At 36.6% G+C, this 27,285-nt stretch overlaps 1 protein-coding gene across 4 annotated transcripts in view; it reads left to right on the forward strand.

The window, feature by feature from the left end:
- The window catches only part of LOC112796739 (transcription factor HY5-like), a 32,146-nt gene extending 12,652 nt beyond the window's left edge, over positions 1 to 19,494 (forward strand). For 3 of the 4 annotated variants that reach the window (XR_011881082.1, XM_025839327.3, XM_025839328.3), the window contains one exon: positions 19,167 to 19,494. Coding sequence is in view for 3 of the 4 variants with exons in the window: in XM_025839327.3 (XP_025695112.1) it covers positions 19,167 to 19,214 (48 nt within the window). In the remaining variant the exon portion in view is untranslated. Of the gene's footprint in view, positions 1 to 10,362; positions 10,518 to 19,166 lie in introns of those variants that run through there. The other variant, XM_072235525.1, reaches the window with a different exon arrangement.
- The last annotated feature ends 7,791 nt before the right edge of the window (positions 19,495 to 27,285 follow it).

Here is a 27,285-nt window from a genome sequence, read left to right on the forward strand (position 1 = left end):
TTCCTCTTACTCTTGATGCCACAAAGAGCTCTAAGTTGACCATCCGTCTCTAGTAGCCCATATTCAAGTGGGATTAGAAAGCTAAGGGATATGAATTTTACCCACTTGAATGTTGTGAAGGATGATGGCAACTTAAGGGGGGGTATTTTTAATGAAATTGCAAGCTCCACTCCCTTGTGCTCCTCTTTGATAATTACCACCTCTTTGCAAGCTTCTTCAATTTCAACCTCTTCCTCTTGGTAGCTCTCTTTCAATTCAATCTCCTCTTCATTGCTTTCCAAGGGCATGGTAGGTTGTGCTTCTTCTTCTTGAATCTCCATCTCTTGATCAACCTCTTCCAAGTCTTCAACTATGATATGCTTAGGAGGTTGTACACCCTCCTCAGCATCAATTTCAACCGTCTTGGAAGGAGGCTCTATGTCTTGACTTTTCCATGGAGGTTATGCATCTCCTAAGTCTTCAACCACTTCTTCTTCTTCTTGAACAATGACAGCGTCTTCTACTTGTTCTAGTACAAATTCATTCTCTGTCTTGTCCACTGGGGTTTCTGGTATCTCCGTCATGCTACGCTCTTCAGTAAACTGTCCACATGGAGCTGTGGCTGATCCTTGTATATTTGAGCGCCTAGAAATCCATTGAATTACTACTTGCTCCAGTTGTTGAATGGTTGCCTGAAATCGATCCACTGTTTCCTTGAAACGATCCTTTGTCTCTTGATGTACTCGGCTTTCATAAGTAGGATCATAGTGCTCTTGGATTGATGGATATGGAGATGATGAATATTGAAGTGGTGGTTCTTGGGAGTAATTGGGTTGGAATTGGGGTGGTTCTATATATGGTTCATATGACTCATAAGGTGGTTGAGGGTTAGGGTCATATGGAGGTGAATGGTGGAAAGGGGCTTGTGAGTTTGGTAGTCCAAGGATATGTTGAGGAAAGGGTTCATAGGCATATGGTGGTGGTTGTTCATAGTTCATTGGAGGTGGTTGTTGCCATGAGGATTGATCAAGTCTTTATGGCTCCTCCCATCTTTGATTGTTCCAACCTTGATGCCTGTTCTCATTGTAATTTCTTCTTCCTGCAACATTATTGTAACCAGACTCATAGACAAAGGGGTGAGAGTTCATAATAGCAAATAAAAATTAAAAACAAATATAAAAACAAATTGAAATTAAAAGGTTATTTAAATTTTGAAATTTGAAAATTAAATTTTGAATTTTGAATTTTTAATTTTTGAAATTTGAATTTTTTTTTGAAATTTGAAAATTGAAAATTTTTAAATTTGATTTTTGAAATAAGATAAGATAAGATAAAAATTTTAAAATAAAAATCAATAACCTCTTAATTTACGAAAAAGCAAATAAAAATAAAAATAAAAACAAATCAAAAAGCAAATATTTACAATAACCAATAATAAGGCACACGTTTGCAATTCCCCGGCAACGGCGCCATTTTGATGTTAGGATTTTTGCTAGTAAAGAATTATTAAAAATATTCGCGTTGTAGATACAGTTTCTAAACTAACAGAAATCCCTTCGTGCAAACGTTTTGGTTGTCACAAGTAACAAACCCCTTTAAAAATTGTTAACCGAGTATTTAAACCTCGGGTCATCTTCTCAAGGAATTGCAGGGAGGTATATTCTTATTATTGGCTATGAAAAAGGTAAAATTGGGGTTTTGGAAGTAAGGGGGCAGTATGTTGCACAAAAAATAATAAGAAAATTAAATAAATAACTATAAAATAAACTTTTGGCAAGGTATGGGAACTGGAGGTCCTGTCCTGCTTATCTTTATCAATTGTAATGAGAATTGGATTTTTCTCCCACTTTGTTAACCTCTAACTATGAAGGTAAGTTAAGTGGATGAATTCCAATTTTCAATTAACAATGAGTTGATAACTCAAGAGTCGCCAGTTATTTAACCAAAGCCAAAAGGAAAACTATCTACTCGAATGAAAATAATTTGGATAAGTATCGACAACATAAATTAAAGAAAGCAATCATAGATCTGAAATATCTCAAATAGCATTAATTTAAAAGAGTAATCTGTAACATGGAAGAGTTCATAAATTTAATTGGAAAAATAAATAAAAAGGAACATTGAACCCGAATCGAGAGTCACTCTTAAAAACCAAGAGAAGTCCTAAATCCTAGTTTCTAAAAATCCTAATTTCTAATCCTAATCCTGATCCTAAGAGAGAGAGGAGAGAACCTCTCTCACTAAAAACTACATCTAAAATATGAAAAGTGAATTATGAGTGCATCCTCATGAATGAATGGATTTCCCCACTTTATAGCCTCTAATCTGTGTTTTCTGGGCCGCAAACTGGGTTAAAAACAGCCCAGAAATCGCCCCCAGCGTATTCTGGTACGTACAGGTCGCGGAAAAGTGACGCGGCCGCATGGCTCACGCGGCCGCGCGGGTTGTGTTCCTGCCAGGTCACGCGTCCGCGTGACCCACGCGTTCGCGTCGCCTGGCGTCGGGGCAGCTATGGCAAATTATATATCAAATCGAAGCCCCGGACGTTAGCTTTCCAACGCAACTGGAACCGCGTCGTTTAAACCTCTGTAGCTGAAGTTATAGCCATTTGAGTGCAAAGAGGTCAGGCTGGACAACTTAGCAATTTCTCCAACTTCCTGTATTCCTTCCACTTTTGCATGCTTCCTTTCCATCCTCTGAGCCATTCCTGCCCTGTAATCTCTGAGATCACTTAACACACATATCAAGGCATCTAATGGTAATAAGAGAGGATTAATAATAAGCAAATATAAGATCAAAGAAGCACGTTTTCAATCATAGTACAAAATCAGGAAGGAAATATAAAACTATGCAAATATTATGAATAAGTGGGTAAAGAGTTGATAAAATCCACTCAATTGAGCACAAGATAAACCATAAAATAGTGGTTTATCAACCTCCCCACACTTAAACACTAGCATGTCCTCATGCTAAGCTCAAGAGAAACTATAAAAATGAAGAGGAATGGTAGATTAATATGAAATGCAATCCTATCTATATGAATGCAACTACATGCAGAATGTTTCTACCTACTTGGTTAAAAATAAATAAATCTTTCAAGAACATATATGAACTGGATTTCACTGATTCAAATCATAAAAATGAAGTAAAAGTAAACTTGCAGAAGAAAATAGCTCATGAAAGCCGGGAACAAAGAATCGAGCATCGAACCCTCATTGGAAGTGTATACACTCTAATCATTCAAGTGTTTAAGGTTCGACTCTCTCAATTCTCTACTAACCTTGCTTTCTAAGGCTTGCTCTTCATCTAACAATCAACAAAAATTTAATGCATAAATACACATAACAAGAGGTCTTTTAAGGGTTGTAATGGGGTTAGGGTCAAGGTAGGATTGTATTTGGCCAAGTGGACTAAAAATCTTAATCCTTAATTAACTTAAACTTTTCCACCTAACTTAGACAATCCATGTAATCATAATACAACATCTAACCATCCACTAACTATGTTTTCCACATATTCATACATTCTAATTTCAAGTACAACTCATATGCATTGCTTTCACCACTCACTTTGGGGCATTTGGTCCCCTTTTATTTGCTCTTTTTCTTTTCTTTTCTTTTCTTTTTCTTTTATTTTTTTTATATTATTTTTTTTTGTTTTTCTCAATGCATATGATTAAATTATTGAATGCATAAACATGTCCTAAACATTTCTTTCACATTTTCAGAAATTTCTAACATACTCAATTCTCAAACCAAATGTTTCCAAACACAATTTTCCCACACTTAAATCATAAGCACTTTCACTAGTCTAAGTTAACCAAGGATTCAAATTAAGGACATTATTGTTTTTCGCTTAGAGTTGATGATGTGCTAAAATAAAGAACAAATGGGTATAATAGGCTCAAAATTGGTTTGCAAGGGATAATGAAAGGTAAGGCCATATGGGTATGTGAGCTTAGTGAAACAAAAGCCTCAATCATGTAAGTACATGTATACATCAAATAATGGAAATATAGAATTAAGCAAGACAAAGATCACAATTTTAGAGAGAAAAACACACATCAAAAATAAATTATTGGTTGATAAAATGCAACCAATCAATTAGGCTCAAAAATCTTACAGGTTTGTGTGTTCGAGCTCTAAACCATGTTCCAATATAATATTTCTTCAAACAAGTGTAACAAAAAATTTTATTCAAATTAGTGAAATACTTTAAAAGGTTTCTTGGAAAAGAAAATATTACTTCAACCAAGTGGTAAAATATGCAAAAAATCAAACAGATATGCAATCAATTATGCAAATGCAACAATGAACAAACAAATAAAATAAAAAAATTTTGGTGTTGTGTCAAGAAATAACTAACCCATGGAGATTGGTATCGACCTCCCCACACTTAAAGATTGCACCGTCCTCGGTGCATGCTGAGATGTGCAAGTGGATGGGGGTTGTGGTTTCTCAGCTGAGCTCTTTTTGTTCCTTTCCTTGCCGGCGGTTTAGGAGTAGCTTTCTCCTTTCCTTCCTTGGTGGCCATCCTGAAGAAGGGAAGAGAAAGTAAATTAAATTCAAATAGATATATAGCAAGGAAGAGAACGGAAGAGTGGTGATGGATGCACATTAGGATGTAATTGACATTAACACATGCTCGCGAGTACATGTGAAAAGCCATCAATTGAAAATAGCTAGTGCATATAAGGACAAGTGAATGCAAGGTGTTTATTGGCATGCCAGCAAAGGGCATGAGTAGCATAGACCAAGCATCACTTGTAATAAATCACCATGTTTGTATTGACAATTATATTCAATTAATAAAATAGTAAAGGGAGTTTATGAAAAGCATGCATTCAATAGTATAAAGTATAATAGAGAAGTGCATAATGCCATATGGGCTTTTTCACAAACACATAGCATGTATGGTAAATAAGCTATTGAAAGTATTAAATTGAACATGCAAGCAACCCTTCAAAAAGTAATATATAATTGTCAAACAATTTCATAATAATTTACAAGAAAATAATTTCCCAATTAAATTTTTAACACTAAAATAGCAAATTTAGAAAAGAAAAGAAAAATATGCACAAAATAAAAAACGCAATGAATGAAAGTATGCAAATAAATTAAATAAAATAGAATGGAAGTGAGAGAAAATAAGAAAGGAAGAAGAAAGAAATAAGAAAAGATAAGAAGAATAAGGATTCGGAGAAGAAAAGATAAGAAAATTGGCACTAATCTGAAGAGGTTGTGCGACGCTGGCGACGCGGTCGCGTGGGTGACGCGGTTGCGTGGTGCGCAATAAGGTTAGGCGACGCGGACGCGTGGGGCACGCGATCATATGACTTGATTTGTGCTAGTGGTGCGAGTGTAGCCTCGCGGTCGCACAAATCTCTGTTCAAAACTTAGTATTGCCAAAATCTAGGTGACGCGGTCGCGTGGTCGACGCGATCGCGCGGGTGGCCTTTTTCTTAAAATGACGCGGCCGCGTGGGGCACGCGGTCACGTGTTAGGGCTTGGGCTTCCAGCACGAGTCCAGCCCAAATTCCAGCTCAACTTTCGGCCATACACCTTGTTACGTCGAAATCCAGGGCCACGCGGTCGCGTGGGTGACGCGGACGCGTGGGGAAGCCATTTTGGAAATGACGCGGCCGCATCAGCGATGCGGTCGCGTGGGATGATTTGTACCCTTGGCACGCCTCCAGCCCTGCTCCTGCGTAACTCTCTGTTCAATTTCTTTTCCTCCTAACGCACATACGACGCGGACGCGTCAGCGACGTTGCCGCGTCGCGTGCGTAAATCCTTTTTTTTTTGAAAAATGAAGAATGCAGTGTTAATATGAATGTGACGCAAAACTCCAGGTTCAATATAATAAAATAAAATAAAACTAGAAACAAATAAAACTAAATAAAAATGAAAAATGAACGATCGTACCATGGTGGGTTGTCTCCCACCTAGCACTATTAGTTAAAGTCATTAAGTTGGACATTTGGTGAGCTTCCTGTTATGGTGGCTTGTGCTTGAACTCATCCAGGAATCTCCACCAATGTTTGTGATTCCAGTGTCCTCCGGGATCCAAAACTAAGCATGTAAAGCCCTTAAGAAGCTTCAAACAGATTCTTAGGCTTTCGGGGTGACAAATGCCAGAACAGATTACAGGATCCCAAACTTTACTTTTACACCCGTTTTTGTCTCGATCTGCATTTTTCCAGCCGGGTGAAAGGTGATCTGAATTCTCACTGCAGCGACCAAACAGCTTCCTAGACCCATTCAGTTGAGCTTTATACCAACCTTTGCGTTTAAACTTAAAGCTTCCAACCATGATGAACCTTGCAGGACAATTCTTACCACTGACCATCTTCCTCTTACTCTTGATGCCACAAAGAGCTCTAAGTTGACCATCCGTCTCTAGTAGCCCATATTCAAGTGGGATTAGAAAGCTAAGGGATATGAATTTTACCCACTTGAATGTTGTGAAGGATGATGGCAACTTAAGGGGGGGGGGTATTTTTTATAAAATTGCAAGCTCCACTCCCTTGTGCTCCTCTCTGATAATTACCACCTCTTTGCAAGCTTCTTCAATTTCAACCTCTTCCTCTTGGTAGCTCTCTTTCAATTCAATCTCCTCTTCATTGCTTTCCAAGGGCATGGTAGGTTGTGCTTCTTCTTCTTGAATCTCCATCTCTTGATCAACCTCTTCCAAGTCTTCAACTATGATATGCTTTGGAGGTTGTACACCCTCCTCAGCATCAATTTCAACCGTCTTGGAAGGAGGCTCTATGTCTTGACTTTCCCATGGAAGTTCTACATCTTCTAAGTCTTCAAACACTTCTTCTTCTTCTTGAACAATGACAGCGTCTTCTACTTGTTCTAGTACGAATTCATTCTCTGTCTTGTCCACTGGGGTTTCTGGTATCTCCGCCATGCTACGCTCTTCAGTAGACAGTCCACATGGAGCTGTGGCTGATCCTTGTATATTTGAGCGCCTAGAAATCCATTGAATTACTACTTGCTCCAGTTGTTGAATGGTCGCCTGAAATCGATCCACTGTTTCCTTGAAATGATCCTTTGTTTCTTGATGTACTCAGCTTTCATAAGTAGGATCATAGTGCTCTTGGATTGATGGATATGGAGATGATGAATATTGAAGTGGTGGTTCTTGGGAGTAATTGGGTTGGAATTGGGGTGGTTCTATATATGGTTCATATGACTCATAAGGTGGTTGAGGGTTAGGGTCATATGGAGGTGAATGGCGGAAAGGGGCTTGTGAGTTTGGTAGTCCAAGGTCATGTTGAGGAAAGGGTTCATAGGCATATGGTGGTGGTTGTTGATAGTCTATTGGAGGTGGTTGTTGCCATGAGGATTGATCAAGTCCTTGTGGCTCCTCCCATCTTTGATTGTTCCAACCTTGATGCTTGTTCTCATTGTAATTTCTTCTTCCTGTAACATTATTGTAACCAGACTCATAGCCAAAGGGGTGAGAGTTCATGATAGCAAATAAAAATTAAAAACAAAAATAAAACAAATTGAAATTAAAAGGTTATTTAAATTTTGAAATTTGAAAATTAAATTTTGAAATTTGAATTTTTAATTTTTGAAATTTGAAATTTTTTTTGAAAATTGAAAATTGAAAATTTTTAAATTTGATTTTTGAAATAAGATAAGATAAGATAAAAATTTTAAAATAAAAATCAATAACCTCTTAATTTAAGAAAAAGCAAATAAAAATAAAAATAAAAGCAAATCAAAAAGCAAATATTTACAATAACCAATAATAAGGCACACATTTGCAATTCCCCGGCAACAACGCCATTTTGACGTTAGGATTTTTGCTAGTAAAGAATTATTAAAAATATTCGCGTTGTAGATACAACTTCTAAACTAACAGAAATCCCTTCGTGCAAACGTTTTGGTTGTCACAAGTAACAAACTCCTTTAAAAATTGTTAACCGAGTATTTAAACCTCGGGTCATCTTCTCAAAGAATTGCAGGGAGGTATGTTCTTATTATTGGCTATGAAAAAGGTAAAATTGGGGTTTTGGAAGTAAGGGGGCAGTATGTTGCACAAAAAATAATAAGAAAAATAAACAAATAACTATAAAATAAACTCTTGGCAAGGTATGGGAACTGGAGGTCCTATCCTAGTTATCTTTATCAATCGTAATGAGAATTGGATTTTTCTCCCACTTTGTTAACCTCTAACTATGAAGGTAAGTTAAGTGGATGAATTCCAATTTTCAATTAACAATGAGTTGATAACTAAAGAGTCGCCAGTTATTTAACCAAAGCCAAAAGGAAAACTATCTACTCGAATGAAAATAATTTGGATAAGTACTGACAACATAAATTAAAAAAAGCAATCATAGATCTGAAATATCTCAAATAGCATTAATTTAAAAGAGTAATCTGTAACATGGAAGAGTTCATAAATTTAATTGGAAAAATAAATAAAAAGGAACATTAAACCTGAATCGAGAGTCACTCTTAAAAACCAAGAGAAGTCCTAAATCCTAGTTTCTAAAGATCCTAATTTCTAATCCTAATCCTAATCCTAAGAGAGAGAGGAGAGAACCTCTCTCACTAAAAACTACATCTAAAATATGAAAAGTGAATTATGAGTGCATTCTCATGAATGAATGGATTCCCCCACTTTATAGCCTCTAATCTGTGTTTTCTGGGCCGCAAACTGGGTTAAAAACAGCCCAGAAATCGCCCCCAGCGTATTCTGGTACGTACAGGTCGCGGAAAAGTGACGCGGCCGCATGGCTCACGCGGCCGCGCGGGTTGTGTTCCTGCCAAGTCACGCGTCCGCGTGACTCACGCGTTCGCGTCGTCTGGCAGCAGGGCAGCTATGGCAAATTATATATCAAATCGAAGCCCCGGACGTTAGCTTTCCAACGCAACTAGAACCGCGTCGTTTGGACCTCTGTAGCTAAAGTTATAGCCGTTTGAGTGCAAAGAGGTCAGGCTGGACAGCTTAGCAATTTCTCCAACTTCTTGTATTCCTTCCACTTTTGCATGCTTCCTTTCCATCCTCTGAGCCATTCCTACCCTGTAATCTCTGAGATCACTTAACACACATATCAAGACATCTAATGGTAATAAGAGAGGATTAATAATAAGCAAATATAAGATCAAAGAAGCACGTTTTCAATCATAGTACAAAATCAGGAAGGAAATATAAAACTATGCAAATATTATGAATAAGTGGGTAAAGAGTTGATAAAATCCACTCAATTGAGCACAAGATAAACCATAAAATAGTGGTTTATCAACTGGATATCTCCAGTACAGGTTGAGAGATGGATCGGGAACTTGCGGGTCGAGGCGGATTGGAGGATTGTTTGACTGGAGCAACGGGGGGTGGTACCTGCAAAGACACTCCGACGCTCAAGTCAGAATGGATCTAAGAGGTAGAAGGTGTGAGGAAGTGATCAATACCTGGAGGGATCTGGGCCCTCTATTTATAGGTGATGGTAGCTATCTTATCTTATCCTCTTTGGCTAAGATAAGGATGTTTGAATTTGAAAGTTGGTTAGGAGTTCTAGCGGACCGGTTTCGGGCCTTCTAGAAGGGTAAAGCAGGTCAGACCCGGGTAATCGGGTTTGGGGATCACTCCGGGCGTAGGATCTGTGGGTCGAATCCGTAATACAACTCTATAACATTGAAGTAAATAGCAATGGAGATGTAGAAGACGACATAGTTGTGGCAACGTGGCGAATCAAAGGCCGGTGACAAAAACAATGGTGCCTACCCAGCTATGATGGTATCTAGTTCCCTTGCTAAGGTCAAGCAGGGGACAAGATAACTCAATTTCTTGGGAGGGGAGTTTACTTTTCTTACACTATAGAAAAAAAAGTATTATTTACCATAGGATATGTCCGCAGATTACAATAAAAAAAATCCCACAGAAGAAGCCTTGATAGAAAAATGTTATCAGCTGATTTTTATATCCGATGCAAAAGTTTTAAATGTTACAAGTGATTTTTTATCACAAACAAATATTTTTATTTGACAAATTATTTAAATGTTACCTCTAAATCTGACCATAGTATGAGACAAAATCTCCATTTTTAAATAAATAATAATAATTACCATCGGATTATCTCACACACTAAATCTAATGATAAATAATAAATTTTATTTTTTAAACTAATTTCTATTTAGATATATTATATATTTATATTTAAAATTTTTTAATATAATGCACTATTATTAAACACACGACAAATAAATAGTATTTTATATCAAAAACAATAAAATTTTAATAATACAAACCAAGGAGTATGAAATCAATAAAGTTTCGAATGATAAGTGTACTAAGAAAACAAATGAGGCTAAAGTCGACATAGTCATCTGCATCGTCCTTAGGCCCATCCCCTTCCTTTTGCAGGGTTGGATGTATTGGTGCTGATGATGAACCCCCCTCATGCGGAGTTGCTAACTACACAAGCTAGGTGATAGTAGATGGTGACATCTTCTATCATCTTGCGAACTTTCTCTTAGTCCCTCAAGATTTGGCATGGGCTACCACTAAGATCTATCTAACCTCATTGACTATCGACTCACGTTCATCCAGGCAAGCAAGTAAGATGCGACTCCTATCCTTAACTTCATATAAGTAGCAACCTTAATCATCCAATCTCGCGTAGGGTTGTGAATTTGCTTCATATATAACTCTGCGACAATCTCTTGAGAAGGTGGAAGTGCATTTGTGGCTATGGTGGACGCTTCCAAAGGACCCCATGGAAGAGTGCTGACAAAGAAGGAAAACTTTTCGTGAATGCAGTTTTTGTATGACTCTCCAAGAGTATGCAGCCAAACTGCATTCAGATACACTTGCATAGTATAACACTTTACCACTCAAAACTTTATGCTTAAATCATAAATTAGAGGTGATGATGAGGTATTACGATATCTAAAAGAAAAATACATATATAGGTAGATTTAAAAAGAAGTTTAACTAGGAGTCTTGACAAAAATTTGAACAAAACAGAAATAAAAAGTTGCTTCAAACTCGAATGGTTAAGAATAAAACGCGTAGATAATAGTGAAACAGAAGAAACATAATACATATGGTATAAGAGTTTCAAAAGAAATACATATTAACAAGTTCCAGACTCGACTTGCGAAGCAAAGACCAGCCAATAAATATTTACATATATATAACCCAAAAGTTTACCAAAAGACAAGATATAAATCCTATTCTCCTAGTCAACCTTTAGAAGGGATAAAATACAAATTTATACAAAGTGGAGAATATATATATATATATATATATATATATATATATATATATATATATATATATATATATATATATATATATATATAAACTAGCTAGGTACACCATAAAAAGTCCCCAAAACGTAGATCTTCGCTTTCAGTGAGTCTCCAGTATGTTCAGTGAGGCGCCTCATGTCTTGTATCTGAAAAACAAAAGAATACGTATGAAATGAGAATCGAGAGTTTTCAGTATAGTAATAGTACTTAAATAGTTAAGATATAAGGCCCTGGAAAGTCAGAGGCATTCATAAACTCCAACAATCCATATCAAAATCCTAGAGTTCTCACTAAACTCAAATTATAGTAATTACATCAAAGGATTCTCGTTTAACTCTTTGTTTTTTGTTCTCTACAAACCTCCCAATCATCAAGTGGAACAACCCTCAGCATCACCTTTGCCAGCATCAGGGATCCCTCAGAAAGAAATTTACATGACAAACAAAGAAAACACAGATATGGATAGTAAATACAGTAAATATATCAAGTAGCAGCTAATCACAGTTAAACAGGTAAGCAAACTAATACAAATGCACACTCAAACAAAACATACAAGTGCACATGATGCATGTCTGTCATTTGGCTAATAATATCATCTGTCAGTTGACATGTCCGGTAGCAAACCCTGGACAGTCCCTGTGTGTACGCATCTCCAATAGTCTATGCATATATATAATCATTCATTTATCATCTCATTGGAGAAATCCGGGGAGTTAAAGTGCCAAGACACATCTTGCGACAGAGGGTATCGAGTCTCAAACTAGAGTAAGTGGGGGCAAACCAATCCATCTACCTAGGAAAAATCGTGTCTCAGATAATTTAAATGCATATGCCATCTGAATCTTTAAATCATAATTCATCAATATCATCATCACCCTTATTCATATCTCATACGATCACAATTCATCATTATCATCACTATCCTTATTCATATCTCATATAACTTTACCCATGCCTCATTAATTCAATTATTCACTTCACAAATCTTTCTCAATGTCGGCCTAACTCCCTCAATAAGTTTGCTCTCTTTCCCAAGCCTAACACTAGCTATCAGACCTTAAACAGGAGTTACAGAGGTTTGAAAAGTTAGAGGAATGGTTAAAAAATTAAAAAATACAACTTTGGCAAAACAGGGTGGTCATGCGTACGCATGCCACCCACGTACACAAAAATTCAAAAATTTACATTGCCGCGTACGCGAGACATGAGCTCATGAGGCAGGGAGCAATCCCCGCGTCGCATGGCACTACCGCATACGCAAGATTGCGGATTTCACAGTGCCGCATACATGAGACCGTGTCTGCATATGCGAGATTTCTAGGTAGAGGCCAATACCCATGTTGCGTGACACTGTTGCGTATGAAAGCATGTCAAATTTGCCAAAATGCTGTTAAATTCAAAAAATAAGTTTTTCACACTGGTTCAGAATTCAAAGTCCACAAACTTACCGACAAGTGCATCGGATCGTACCAAGTAATACCTCAGGTGAGTAAGGGTTGATCCCGTGAGGATTGATAGACCGAGCAACGATAGTTGACTGATTCACTTAGTCAGGCAGGCAGAAATTGGTGTTTTAAGGTTCAAAAGCATTAAACAGTAATTCATAGAGTAAGAATAATGCAAACAGTGAAATTTGTGTGAAAAGATAGTTAAGATTTAAGAGTTATTTATTCTTCTGAATTAATATTTCTTACCAACTATTTCAATTATGTAAGATTCATTTTATGGTAAACTGTAATTAACTAAACCCTAATTCCTTAGTGATTTAGTCTTTTCTAACCTAATCAGCCACCAATTCCCTAGTCACTTAATATAGATTAGAGGGTTAGGTTCAGTTAGAGTTTATTAGCCACAAAAATCCTAATTACCCAAATATACGGGGATTATATGTCACGTATCCCATTAAATCTAAGCAATTAGTAGTCAAGGAGGAGTTTACTTTTAAACTAGTATTCAAGTGAGATAATGTTTCCAAGAATGAACAAGAATTCATATAGAATAAGAGTGATTTTCCAATACACTCAAATTCATAGGACGAAGAACAAAAGTAATTCTTGAAATTAAATCAATACATTAATTAAAATAGAGTGACAATAGTATCAATCCATAGAATAAACAGAGCTCCTAACCTTAACCAAGGAGGTTTAGTTGCACATGACTTAGAGAGAAAAACTAGGGTTCCAAGGTGTGTAAAAACTAGAATGAGGTTGAAGAGAAAAGAGACAAGAGATGATGAGAGCCAGAAGAGCTAAATCTTTTTTCTTTTATATCTAACCTGATTTGATTTCAAAATAAAATAGAATAATCACTACTAAAGCCCAAAAGATTGTGTTTGGGAATAAAAATAACTAAAACGAAATAAAATAAGATAAATATGACCCAAATCTAACTAATGAAGCCCTTTCCTTAAAGTTGGATCCACACTGCTGGCGCTAAATGCTAGAATCGCCATTTAGTGCTCCTGGAGATAGTAAGTTTCTAGTTGTTGCTATCTTCCTGGTACTAAATGCCAAGTTCGGTGTTTAACGCCCCTCGAGGCAGTGGCTTGGGCGCTGGTTACGAGGTACCTAGCACTAAACACTGAGTTGTGGCATTTAGCGCCATGATGTCAGAAGAGAAGTATAGACTATTATATATATTGGAAAGCTCTGGAAGTTGGCTTTCTAATTCTGCTGTAACTGCGTCAATTGGACCTCTATAGCTCAAGTTATGCTCGATGGAGTGCGAAGAGGTCAGGGTTGACAACATCCAGTTTCTTCCTTTTTCATCTGCATGAACTCTGTCAAACTCACCCGAATCTTTCCTGAAATTAAAAAAACCATGCGCCTGAAAGTAGCATCCAAATAGGCTTCAAACACTAAAATCTAAATAAAACTGAATAAATTCACATCTAAAATAATAAGAAAATATAGAAAAGATGTTCAAGCATCACACACCAAACTTCAAATGCGTATAATTTTTTCATAAAAAATCATTTTTAGTCTATTCTTTAGATGTTATAAACTTCACAGACCCAATTTTTATTCAAGACAATTTTTACAATATTTGGGGGTCCAAAAGCCAAGTTATGGCCCGTCGAAGTTGGTCAAAAATAGGTTTTTACCAAAAGTTATAAATCCTCTAGTTTACCAAACCAGTCACAACCAAAATCAATCCCAATCATTCACGTACATCATCAAATATTTGTCTACTATTTATCAATCACCCAGACACCTAAGTTATTAAACTTCCATTATATCAACTCATCAATATACTCATGATACATCACAAATATACACATTTAATCCACCAAATCCAATAATTCAGAGCATTCAATTTTAACTTATGGCAATTAGCCTAAGTTTTCATGCAACGTTATATATTAACTACAAGAAATAGAAACCATACCTTGACCGATTTCTCTCCAAGCTCAAAACAGCTCAAAACCCTCCTCTTCACAAGCTTTCAAGCTAACACAACAAGCTTTCAGCCACATGAGTTCCAATCCAAGCACAACACTTCACCAATTTGACTTCAATTCACATGGATTCAATCTAATTTCATATAATTTCATACACAACTACCAATTTCAATACCTAAACTTCATAAAATTAAAGAATTCAAAGGGATAAGAGTTCCTCACCTTTACTCATTGAGCACTTCGATGAAATCCATCTATATCTTACACTAGAGTACACCTAAACTATCAAAAGCATAAACTTGCTAAATACCGAAGAACCAAAATCATGAAAACGAAAGAAGTGGAGAATTGGGTGAGAAATTTGAGTTTCTTACCACTTTGTTCAGATAGATTTAAAGAGCCCGGCGAGGTGAATGCGTGGCCGCAAACGGTACAGCGATCAGAGCTCCGAATTGAGAGTTATGACTGATAGAAGACTAGATTAAAAAATGGAAGTTAGGGTTCTTTCTCAAATCTCTCTCTCAGCGTGTTTCATTGTGAATAAAGGGGGAGAGTGGCTGATTTGGTTTAAATGGGTTGGGTCTTGGGTCCAGTACGGGCCTAGTTCAATCAATTTAGCTCGTTGCCCAACTTTGGGCCAAAATATTTAAAATTAATGTTTTAATTTGTATTTTAAATATTTTTACTTTTTCAAATCATAAAATTTATTTCCTAATGTTTTTGGCTCATAATTAATTTATTAGTTTATTATTTATTAATTTATTGGATTTTACACATAAAATTTTTGAATGTTGCCTTCCTCAACACTCTGCTAGGATTGCTAGGTTGTGGTCTCCATGTTTTGTATAAATTTGTCATAGGTAATAAAAATATATTTTTTTTATCAGATTGAAATAAATAATATTTGAAATATTTTTTTAAAAAATTGAGTCTTATATACAAACGACCAGACTTTTCATTCACTCATAGAGCCTTGTTCTCCTTTCTGATCTGGAGATGTCTGAAGACTTCAAAGTTAGTTGACTTATGTTTTAATTCCTTTGTTTGCACATATTCCAAAAAACTTAGAAAAATAAAAATTGGTTTAATTAAATAATACAACACTAACTTTCTTTTGGTTGATGCAATGGTTGTTAAGCCCCCTACAGTGCAAATAGCCTCCCCTGGTAGACATCATGTTCATGTTCATAGTTTGGAGGTGGTTGAATTTTGAATCATTGCCTAGTGGCATCTTAACTCCTACTTTAAATCAGAGCGCAACCACATTGTGGGCTCTTCTTTCGCATTATGGATATCCAAAAGCATTTGTTGAAATGATCGACCACAATAATAGTCAAATGCCTTCCTTACGTATAGTTGGTGTATATAATCCCATTTGAAGTCCCGTACATAAAAACATTAATGATTAATAACTAAAAAGTAATATTACAATAATTAAATTGCTATTAAGTTTAATTTAACTCTCCACTTGTCAAACCATTTATCAAATGACATTACTCGAGTCGCTGCATTATATAGAAGGGAACTAGATATGAGAAAAGCTGTCATTGTTTGTATACATATAAAACTTATTAATGGCAGCGATATGAGGTGATATATTGTGTACATATACAAATTATTACCCATTAGCTGTGCTCGAGCTTTATAGCTGAACCATGGTGTCTTCATTTGTTATAGATGCCTTTGACATGTCTGTAGGTAGGGGGAGGCATTAACTAGTCTATGGAAGAGGTAGGTGGAGTAGGAGATGTCCACTCCGTGTAAGCATAAGGGGAGAGGAGAAGAGGACCCATATAGTTCGAGTTAGGAATAATGAGAAATGGTTGTGAAAAAGGTGCCGATGATGTGGTTGGTTAAGGAGGAATTAAGGTAAATGGTGTTGGGGAGGCAGTTGTTGGAGTATCAGGGATAATCATCACCCTACACCTACCTAGTCCTCGAGCACTACCTAGATTGCTACCAACCATTATTTTTATATGAATATTACATGAAATAAGCATTTTATTATCAAGTTAACATGACATAAATAATATATATAAGGATAAACATATGCAGTGAATCAAAATTATTATTAGTTAAAGAGTAAGATCTCATTTTTGTCTCAAACGTTTGGGATAAGTCCTATTTGTGTCCATAACATTTAAATCCTCCTATTTGTATCCCTAACGTTTGTAAAAGTGATTCAATGTTATCCTGCCGTCAATTACACATTATGAGCTTTAGTTTGAGTTTTGAAAATCTCTTCTTCATTTTAAAATACAAATGTCTAGGATAGAATCGATAATCCACTTCGAAAAATATCTCATCAAAAGTTGAAACTAATTCCTGCAATATTTACATAATTCACTTTTATATGAATATAATTGAACCTAAACACAAATAGTGGGTACAATATTAAAATTGAATACATCCAACTGAGACCTAATTGAGAATGAATACATTCAAGTGAGAATAATTGAAAAATACAATCTAATTTGTTAGTATAATTGATAGCAGGATAACATTAAATCACTTTTATAAACGTTAGGGATACAAATAAGACGATTTAAACATTAGGAACACAAATAGGACTATTCCAAATGTTTGGGACAAAAATGATACTTTACTCTTTAGTTAAATTTTAGTATTATAAAACATGAGCTAGTATCTTAATTCGAAGTATAGAGACCATCTTTAGTATTTTTAAAGCAAACTTCATTGTCCAATTCATCTTTATCATCTATCCCTTCCAAAATGTCTATTACTCACATGAAATTATCAATTAAAAGATCAACTTCATCATTTGCTAAAGAGAAACTTACATTGGTCAGAGGATTAGTTTCAACAATTTTCTTGTAAGGAATTGGCTCAACAACTTGGTAAGCACTTGTGTTTTTTGTCCATTACATTCAACTCGACATCGTGGCTTAGTATTAACTATAACCATCCAATTTGATTTGAAAATTCTTGGGTAATACAATTAGTAGTGTACTTGACATGCATTTTGGGGGTAGGATGAATGGATTATTTTGATTACTACTATTTATCTCAATAATGTCGTAGTCTTTATGTTTTTGTATTTTATTTTTTATATGTTTGGATCAAATCATTTATATTTAAAAAAAAAATTGCATACAGTCTAAAAAAATACTCTAATTAAATTATGGCATGCAACACCCTATTCCAATTGTTCGTTGATTAAAACGTAATTTATATCCATTGGATCGCTCATGACTTTGCTCACTGGACCTATTTGAGTGTGACTAGTTCAACATTGGATGTGTTATTAAGGTTATCAAACATAATTCTTGAGCCACATTGAAAATTTATCAAGGGTCATATCAGGATTTTTCTCATGGAATATCCTAAAATTAAAAACCATTTTCAAATTGTATTATATGCTAAGAATGATAAAACCATTTTCAAATTACATTACTTGCATGATAGTATGAAACCTTATTATAAGTTAAGTAGAATGTATAGCTGGGTAGCAATTTTTTCCTTCTCATCTAGCCAATAAACATTACTCGTCCCTAAACGATAAATTGGAACTATTGCGTCACAAAGTGAAAACAACAGAAACATTAATAAAATCGTAAGTTTAAATTTCTTTTACAAAATTTTAGTAGAACTTTTCCTTAAATTAAAAGCATCAACTAAAGAATATCCTCATTTTTTTGGGGCAAACAATTTGAGAAACATGAATCAGAATCATGATTACACAAAAATTCTTTATGAAATTTCGAAAAGATTTTCCTTTAAAATACAGACAATCCACCAAACAACATTATTTTTGATAGAATAAATAATTTAAAAGTCATGAGTTAACAAGCAATCATACCATCCTAAGAATTTCGTTGCATTCTCTTTATTACTCCGCAATTTGCAATAAATAAAGGCTGAAAATGGTTAACTAGTTATTCTGCAATTTCATGGCTTACAAATCTCTCCTACTGAAAATAAGTTTAACCTAACGTTAATGTTTCTTAAACTTAAATAATTAAGTGATAGAGAACCAGCCTCAGCTCCAAGCAACAACAAAACTACACAATTCAAGTCCTACACGAAACAAAATGCAAATGACAAAAGAGAAATGATCACAATCCTAAAATTTAAGTATATTTATTATTTATAATGAAAGATATTTAAAACCAAACAAAGTGGCATTATGTTTAACTTTAGAAATAACAGAATATTTTGTTATATATATTTTGTATAGTAAAAGATATTTAAAAAAGAAAATTTGTACACCATATCCTTCCTAATTCGCATTATATATGTAATAGAAATAATAGATAATAGACTGATGGATTAATAGACACACTACCTATAATTCATTTTTTTAGTAAAAATGTATAGTAATAACAAATGAAAATAGTAAAAACAGTAAATAAGTTATAGTATAATTTGAACTAGAAATTTTCTTAATTAGTTTAAAATTTAAAAAATAACAGAAACTATTTATGAAAAAAAGTTATACACCAAATTTCTATATCATACTGAAGTATATTGAATGTTGCTGAATTTACTGGCAGGTTCTGATGAATACGAGGCCTAAAGTTGATGAGAATGTTAAAGCATAGTCAAAGACGATTCAATAATAAAATATAAATGCTAAGCAGACTAAGATAGAGGTGGCTAGCAGAGGAAGGCATTCAATAGTGTGTAAATATCATTGTTCCTTGTACACACAAAAAATATAAATCTCTACCTTCCCCTTCTACTCAGGTCTTTGCCCTATATGTATATTTATATTGACAAAGTTTTAATTATTTTGAGAAAATTGAACATAGAGAGAAATGACAGACGTTTATTTGAATCCGCATTTTACACATCTGACAATATAATTACCTGTTGATCAAAGATTTTGAGTTTCTAATTTATTTCTAGTATAAATTCATACTCATAACCATAGAAATTAAATTCATATAAATGTGAATGCAACCTTTTTTATCTATGGCTACTTATAGAAATAATCATGTGCTACATGTATATATAGGACTACATATTCAAAACATAACGCTCTAATATGGTTCTCGACTTTTTATACGATAATATATATTATTTAACTCCTAAAATTGTTTAATAATAAAGGTCAACTAAGTTTTTACATTATAAATAAATTTGGATTTTTTTGTCTTGACTAATTTAGTGGTTTAGTGACACAATTAATAAGGCTCTAATTCTACTATTTTGACATATTGATACCTTGACATCTTTAGTAGTTTTTTAGCATTTCCTTAGTAGTTTTTCTTAGGTTAATTTCGATTTTGTTCGCTAATCTATATCATTTGGAGTTGTTTTAGAGTGTTGTGTGTCCAGGGTGATTGATCGGGGGAAAATTTGTCTCTCAACAAATCTCCATTCGGCAAGTGTACCGAATTTGTCGTCAAGTAAAAACTCACAATAGAGTGAGGTCGAATCCCACAGGGATTGATTGATCAAGCAAATTTAATTAGAGGAATGTTCTAGTTGAGCGAATCCATGAATAGAGTTGATACTTGCAGAAAATAAATGGCTGTAAAGTAAATGACTGAAAGTAAATTGCAGAATTGTAATTGGGAATGGGGGAATTGCTCATAAAAGTAAATTGCAGAAATTAAAGAGAATGGGTAAGATCAGAAATGGGGAGTTCATTGGGCTCAGGAGATGTTGCATTCTCCGGATCAATTTCATTCTCATCTCTTCCTCAATCAATGCACTCATTGATCTCCTTGGCAATCTTAAGTGATTGAACAACAATTTCTTGTGGTTCAGTCTCTCAAATCTTGATCAATAGCCAATTCCTTGGTCAATTGCTCATGAGAAGAGATGAAGTATGGTCACTGATTATACCACATGCATTTCCCAAATCAAGTGTTGAGAGGGTTATAGCCACATACCCATCCACACCCAATGTGGTCCAGCATGAGAAAGCATTTCTAGCTGATCTCTTCATTCCTCTTTCAAGGTTCCGAAGAGATCCAAGTTTGAATAGCTTCTTTTCCAAGATAACTATCCAATTGGATGAAGATCAAAAGCTTTCAAGTAAAATCAAAAGGATAGATAGAAGAAGAATAATGAAAACTAGTATTGATCCATCAAATTACAACAGAGCTCCCTAACCCAATGAAAGGGGTTTAGTTGTTCATAGCTCTAGAAATCAAAATCAAAGATGGAGAATACATCATAAAGCTAGAAGTGCAGAGAAAGTAAAATACAAAGAGTAGTTCTATTTTCTAGCTCTCCGTCCGTCCCCTCAACAATTCAAAGCTACTCCTATATATACTATTCTTCTCAGCTTCTAGTTGGCTCTTCAAGTCTTGGGCCTTTGGGTCTTGAGTTTGAAGCAGTTCCTTTCTTCATTTGGGCTTGGCTTTAATTGCAGAGAGAAAGTGTGAAGTGGGTAGAGACTTTAGCTCAAGACATCAGGGGTGTTTAACATTTAGCGAAAGTGTAAGTTCGAGAACGTTAGTGACAATTAACATTGTCACTAACGTTCCAATGCACCCCTTAGCTTCACCTTAAAGTCCATGTTAACTAAGTTAACGTGGCTTCTAACGTGGCTTTTGCCAACCTTCGAGAACGTTAGTGACACTCAACATTGTCACTAACGTTCCAGTGTGCCCCTTGCTTCACGTTAAAGCTCACGTTAACTGAGTTAACGTGACTTCTAACGTGGCTCTTGCCAACCTTCGAGAACGTTAGTGACACTTAACATTGTCACTAACGTTCCAATGTGCCCATAGGTCACACGTTAGAGTCTACGTTAACTAGGTTAACGTGGCTTCTAACGTGGCCACTCTTAGCCATCCCAACGTTAGTGACAATGTTGAGTGTCACTAACGTTGGCCCATCCTTCATTCCTCATCGTTTGCTTCCTCGTTAACCAAGTTAACGGGGAAGTTAACGTGGCTCTTGGGGGTTGTGTGGTTGCTTCAACGTTAGTGACAATGTTGAGTGTCACTAACGTTGTCGACAACTCTTCGTCTCTTACGTTAGCTCCCACGTTAACCAAGTTAACGTGAGAGTTAACGTGGTACTTTGCACCTTAGGCCAACGTTAGTGACAATGTTGAGTGTCACTAACGTTGGCTTCTCTTCCCCCTTTAACGTTAAAGGCCACGTTAACTAGGTTAACGTGGCTCCTAACGTGGCCATTTGTGAGCAATTGCCAACGTTAGTGACAATGTTAAGTGTCACTAACGTTGGCTCTACTTCTCTTTTCCACGTTAGAGTTCACGTTAACTTAGTTAACGTGACTCCTTAACGTGGCATTGATGGCTTTTGAGAGTGTTATTGGCAATCACTTTTCTCCTTAGCCATGCAAGTTACTCCCATTCTTTGCTTCCTTTGTCCTGAAATCAAGCAATAAAGTGCATCAAAGTTCTAATCCAAGCCATGGGGGATGCAATATCAATTTTGTCATTAAAATCATGCAAAATCCTCATGAAATCATGTAAAATGCACAATGCATGCTTGAATCAGGATGTAAATGATTTTCTACCCAAAACTAGCTTATTTCCTAAGAAAATGCAATGAAACTACCTAAAAACAGTAATGAAAAGGTCAGTGAAACTGGCCAAAATACCCTGGCATCATAACACCAAACTTAAAGCTTGCTTGTCCCTAAGCAAGTATTGGAACAAGAGAATGATGAATGTAATCTCCAGAGAAATGAGTCATTCTTGTGGAAGTCATATTACTGATTTTATGGTGGTTTCATGCATAGCAACTTAGGTTCATTCCACTGCTGGCTTTCAGACCTTTATCATCTCCTAACACACTCAGTTTGTTATATCCCATGAGACCTTTATTTATTGATCCTTTTATTATTATTTCAAGGGTTGTTTGTGTTCTTCAGGCTAAGTGCTCTGTAAGGTGGCAACTATTTAAGATAAATTTTCAGCCAACACTCCCGAACCAGTTGGTTCAAGGTGCTAGGTGTTGAAACACCCCTAAGGACTTACTCCCTCAAGTCTCTCCCCCATACATACACACCACAGGCATCTGGTTCATTTATTTTCTTCCTTGAGACCTTGGTGTCTAGCACTTCTTTGGGTTACTAAGTGTTCTGTAGTGAGGGTTACTCTTGATAGTGGATTTTCAGCTGATAATCCCGGGTTAGTTAACCCAAGTTACCAAGTGATAAAGCACCCCTAAGAGCTTATTCATCCAAGTAGATCCCCCACACAGGAGCACCACAGACACATGTCTTAAGGTAAACCATTGGTGCCTAGCCTTATTGCTTATTTTTTGTCTTTTGTTTTTTTCACTTCCATTGTTCTTTCCCTTTTCTCTTATTAGGATCTTGTTGTTATCTTAGTCTCATGGGTATATCAAAAGTAAAGTATTCAGGATAGATAGTTGTCATCCTAACCTTGTGGTTGAACCAACTTAGCTAACTTATGATTACCCCCTAAAGATTCATGAATACACTTTCACATTATGGGCTCCACTCTGGTCTTTTAGAAACATAAACACTCATTCTCTTTTCATTTGATTCTAAGGGAACAAACATACAAATAAGTAAATGAAAGATGCAGTGACACTCCAACCAGAATCATAGACCATGCTCAACAACAAGGTAGAGTTTAAAAACATGTTTAGACTCACTGGTAACCATTAATCAAGATTGCATTTGGGCTTCCAATGTTCAAACTGTAAATACATGGAATTAAGTGACAATACAACCTTCAGATGACAACTTCTAATCGCCTTCTTTTCGTCCTCCTCCTGCTCTTTGCTTCCTCACTTCCTTGAGTGAAGGTGCACCATAAAATTCCTGTAAAGTTATTGGAAGTTGCTTGTTCCCACATCACTTTGAGAAATAGTTAGCTTGCATGTGCTTGTGTCTTATGAACTTGATTTGGTGTGTGAACACCAAACTTAGTTCCTTGCTTAGTACACAATCTTGCATATATGCTGACAAACTCATATCTTGTTGTTAACAAAACAATTATTAACTAAAGTCTAACTACATCTAAGTGGTTTCCCTCGATTGGTTAGAGCTAGCAATGCGTTTTGGGAGTGGGTGTAATTCTAACTAAATGTCCTTTTGGTGGAACACCAAACTTAGAATTACACTGTCTCCTTTGATTGTTCTAGTGTGAAACACCAAACTTAGCTCCTTGCAATACAGGGGAAATAACTTGTGATCTTTATTGAAATGAAAATAAAAATGAACTACCTAAGGTTGGGTTGCCTCCCAACAAAGCGCTTTTTTATCGTTGCTAGCTCGACATTTTGCTTTCATCAAGGAGGTTGGTAGTGCTTGAAGTCTTCTCCCTTGGCAGTGGACTTATATCCATTGGTTGGATCAATTATCTCTACATGCTCCAAGGAGAGAACTCTATTGATGGTGAAAACCTTAGGTAACTGAGATGGCACAGTAGGGAGATTAGGGGGGATGTCTGTGAAGTAGGCTGAGATTACTTTATCCCCTGGAGAGAAATCTTCCGTAGGGATCTTCTTGTTCTGCCACCCCCTTGGTACCTTCTTCTTTGCCCCTGGTGCTGTTTTCTTATTCTTGGTGGCCTCCTTTTTTGATGAGCTTTTGTTGATGTCCTCACAAGCCTCTGGTGGCTTAGGTTCTTCCAATTTTTCCTTGACCTGTGGCACTTGCTGTTTGCCTTGTCCATCAACCCAGTGAATCTCAGGATGAGCTGGCTGTGCTTCAGTGCTTGCTTCTTCCTTTAACAGCTCATCATGATGTTTTCTTGATTCTTTGTACTCTTGGTCTTCTTCTTTGAAGACATTAAAGCTGAGTTGCTCATCATGGATTCTCAGTATTAGCTCCCCTTTCTCCATATCTATGAGTGCTCTAGCAGTAGCGAGAAATGGTCTACCCAGTATGATTGGGTGCAGGTGACTCTCTTCCATGTCCAGGATGACAAAGTCTGTTGGGAGAAAGTATTTTCCAACTTTAAGCAACACATTTTCCACCACTCCTATTGCTTGCTTTTGAGTCTTGTCGGCCAACCTTATGACTACATCTGTGGGTAGTATCTCATTGATCTGCATCCTTTTCACCAGGGATAGGGGCATTAAGTTGATGCTTGCTCCTAAATCGCAAAGTGCTCTATCAAAAAGTGTCTCCCCTATGGCACAAGGGATGTGAAAACTCCATGGGTCTCTTCTTTTTGTAGGTAGCTCAGGTTGAATCAGAGCACTACATTCTTTGTTCATCACTATAGTCTGGCCCCTCTTGAGTGAACTCTTCCTGGGAAGAAGTTCCTTCATATATTTGATGAATGCTGGCATTTGCTGAATGGCCTTGATGAATGGTATGTTCACATTCAAGGATGCAAACAAGTCCAAGAACCTTGAGTATATTCTCTTTCTCACAGCACCCTTAAGTAGTTGGGGAAATGGTGCATATAGTCTCAGCAGCTCCTGTTGTGAGATTTCTGGTCCTTGATGGTCTTTCTTCTCCTTCTCTACTAAGGTATCTCCAGGTTGTTCTGTCAGATTGCTTGGCTTGTCTTCAGTCTCCTTATCATTTGTAGTGACCATGTTGCAATCCTCCCATCTTACTTTCTTCGTTTCACCTCTCGGATTCTTCTCCGTGTCACTTGGGAAGATTTCAGTGGGCCTGGGAATCTTCTCAGATAAATATCCCACTTGGAATTCCAGCTTCTTGATTGCTTCTCCCCGATTCTTCATACTGGCTCGCACCTCCTCTTTGAACACCTTATTGTCTTGAATGTCTTTGTATATGCTTTCAAGGAGGGTTTCTATCTTTGAGATTCTGTCATCAAATGATGGTAGGTTGGGATTAGGGGTAGATTGATGAGATGTGTTGATGTGGGGGTGTTGATATGTCCTCTGTGTGAATTGTTGATGAGCTGCATTGTTGTTGGAGTTGTAACGTCTCTGGTCTTGGCTTTGCTCTTGCTGATTCCCCCACCCAAAGTTTGGGTGGTTCCTCCATCCAAGGTTGTATGTCTTGGAGTATGTATGATGGTTCTGTCTAGGTGAATTCCCAATGTAGTTGGCTTGCTCAAGGTCCTTTTCTTCAACTTCTTCTTGGGTTGTTGATGAGGTGGTGATTGCTGCTACTTGACTTCTTTCCATCTTCTTAGTGAGGTCAGCTAGCTGCTTGGTGATGAGCTTGTTTTGAGCCAACAGAGCATCTACATTATTTAGCTCCATTGCCCCTCTAGTGTTCCCTCTTTCGGAAGCATAGAAGTAGTCGTTCTCAGCTACAGTTTCAATGACATCTATGGCTTCTTCAATGGTCTTCTTCTTGTTCAAGGATCCTCCAGAGGAATGATCTACTGCCTTCTTTGATTCATATGACAAGCCTTCATAGAAGATATGCAACTGAACCCATTCATTAAACATATTTGGTGGACACCTTCTTGTTAGTTCTTTGAAACTTTCCCAAGCTTCATAAAGTGTCTCCCCATCTTGCTGTCTGAACGTCTGTACTTCAGTTCTCAGCCTATTGATCCTTTGCGGGGGTAAAACCTTGCCAAAAACCTATTCACTACCTCCTCCCAAGTTGTCAGGCTTCCTTTTAGGAAGGATTCGAGCCATTTGAATGCCTTGTCCCTGAGTGAGAAAGGGAACAAGAGCAGCCTATAGACATCCTGGTGGACTCCATTGGACTTCACTGTGTCACAAATCCTCAAGAAGATGGTCAAGTGTTGATTCGGATCTTCTTGAGCTCCTCCTCGAAATGAGCAATTATTCTGCACAAGAGTGATGAGCTGAGGTTTTAGCTCGAAATTGTTGGCATGGATGGTTGGTTTTTGGATGCTACTTCCGCAGTTCCCTGGGTTTGGGTTGATATAAGAGCCCAAGACTCTTCTATCCTCCCCACCAGGATTTGCTCTACCTCCTCCACCATGGTTGTGAACCTCTTCCTCACGATGGTCTTCCATGGTTGTTTCAAAGTATTCTTCAAAGTGTTCCTCCTCTTCTTCAGCACCAACCACACATTTTTCTTTTGCCTCCCTACTTAATCTCAAGAAGGTTCTCTCAGGTTCAGAATCAAAGGTAGTTGAAGCCCCGCCTCTTTTCCCTGTCATACAACCAACAGAGTACAAGAAAAGTGGTGCACGAATTTGTAATCCGTACAACTAACCAGCAAGTACACTGAGTCGTCCAAGTAATACCTTACGTGAGTAAGGGTCGATCCCACAGAGATTATTGGTTTGAAGCAACTATGTTTATTTTATTAATCTTAGTCAGGATGCCAATAAGATTATTTGGATTTAATTGTAAGAAGTAAAAGTATTTGGAATAAAGAATTGTTACTTTATTAATGGAGAATATGTTGGAGTTTTGGAGATGCTTTGTCCTCTGAATTTCTACAATGTAATATTCAACTCAATTGTTTTGTAAAGTTCCATCCATGGCAAGCTGTATGTAGGGTGTCACCATCGTCAGTGGCTACTTCCCATCCTCTCAGTGAAAATGGTCCAGATGCTCTGTCAGAGCACGGCTAATCAGCTGTTGGTTCTTGATCATGTTGGAATAGGATCCATTGATCCTTTTGCGTTTGTCATCACGCCCAGCAATCGCGAGTTTGAAGCTTGTCACAGCCATTCAATCCTTGAATGCTACTCGGAATACCACAGACAAGGTTTAGACTTTCCGGATCCTCAAGAATGGCCGCCATCAGTTCTAGCTTATACCACGAAGAATCTGATTAAGGAAGCTAAGAGAT

The sequence above is a fragment of the Arachis hypogaea genome, chromosome 4 (genome assembly GCF_003086295.3).
Source record: "Arachis hypogaea cultivar Tifrunner chromosome 4, arahy.Tifrunner.gnm2.J5K5, whole genome shotgun sequence".
Classification (NCBI taxonomy): Eukaryota; Viridiplantae; Streptophyta; class Magnoliopsida; order Fabales; family Fabaceae; genus Arachis; species Arachis hypogaea.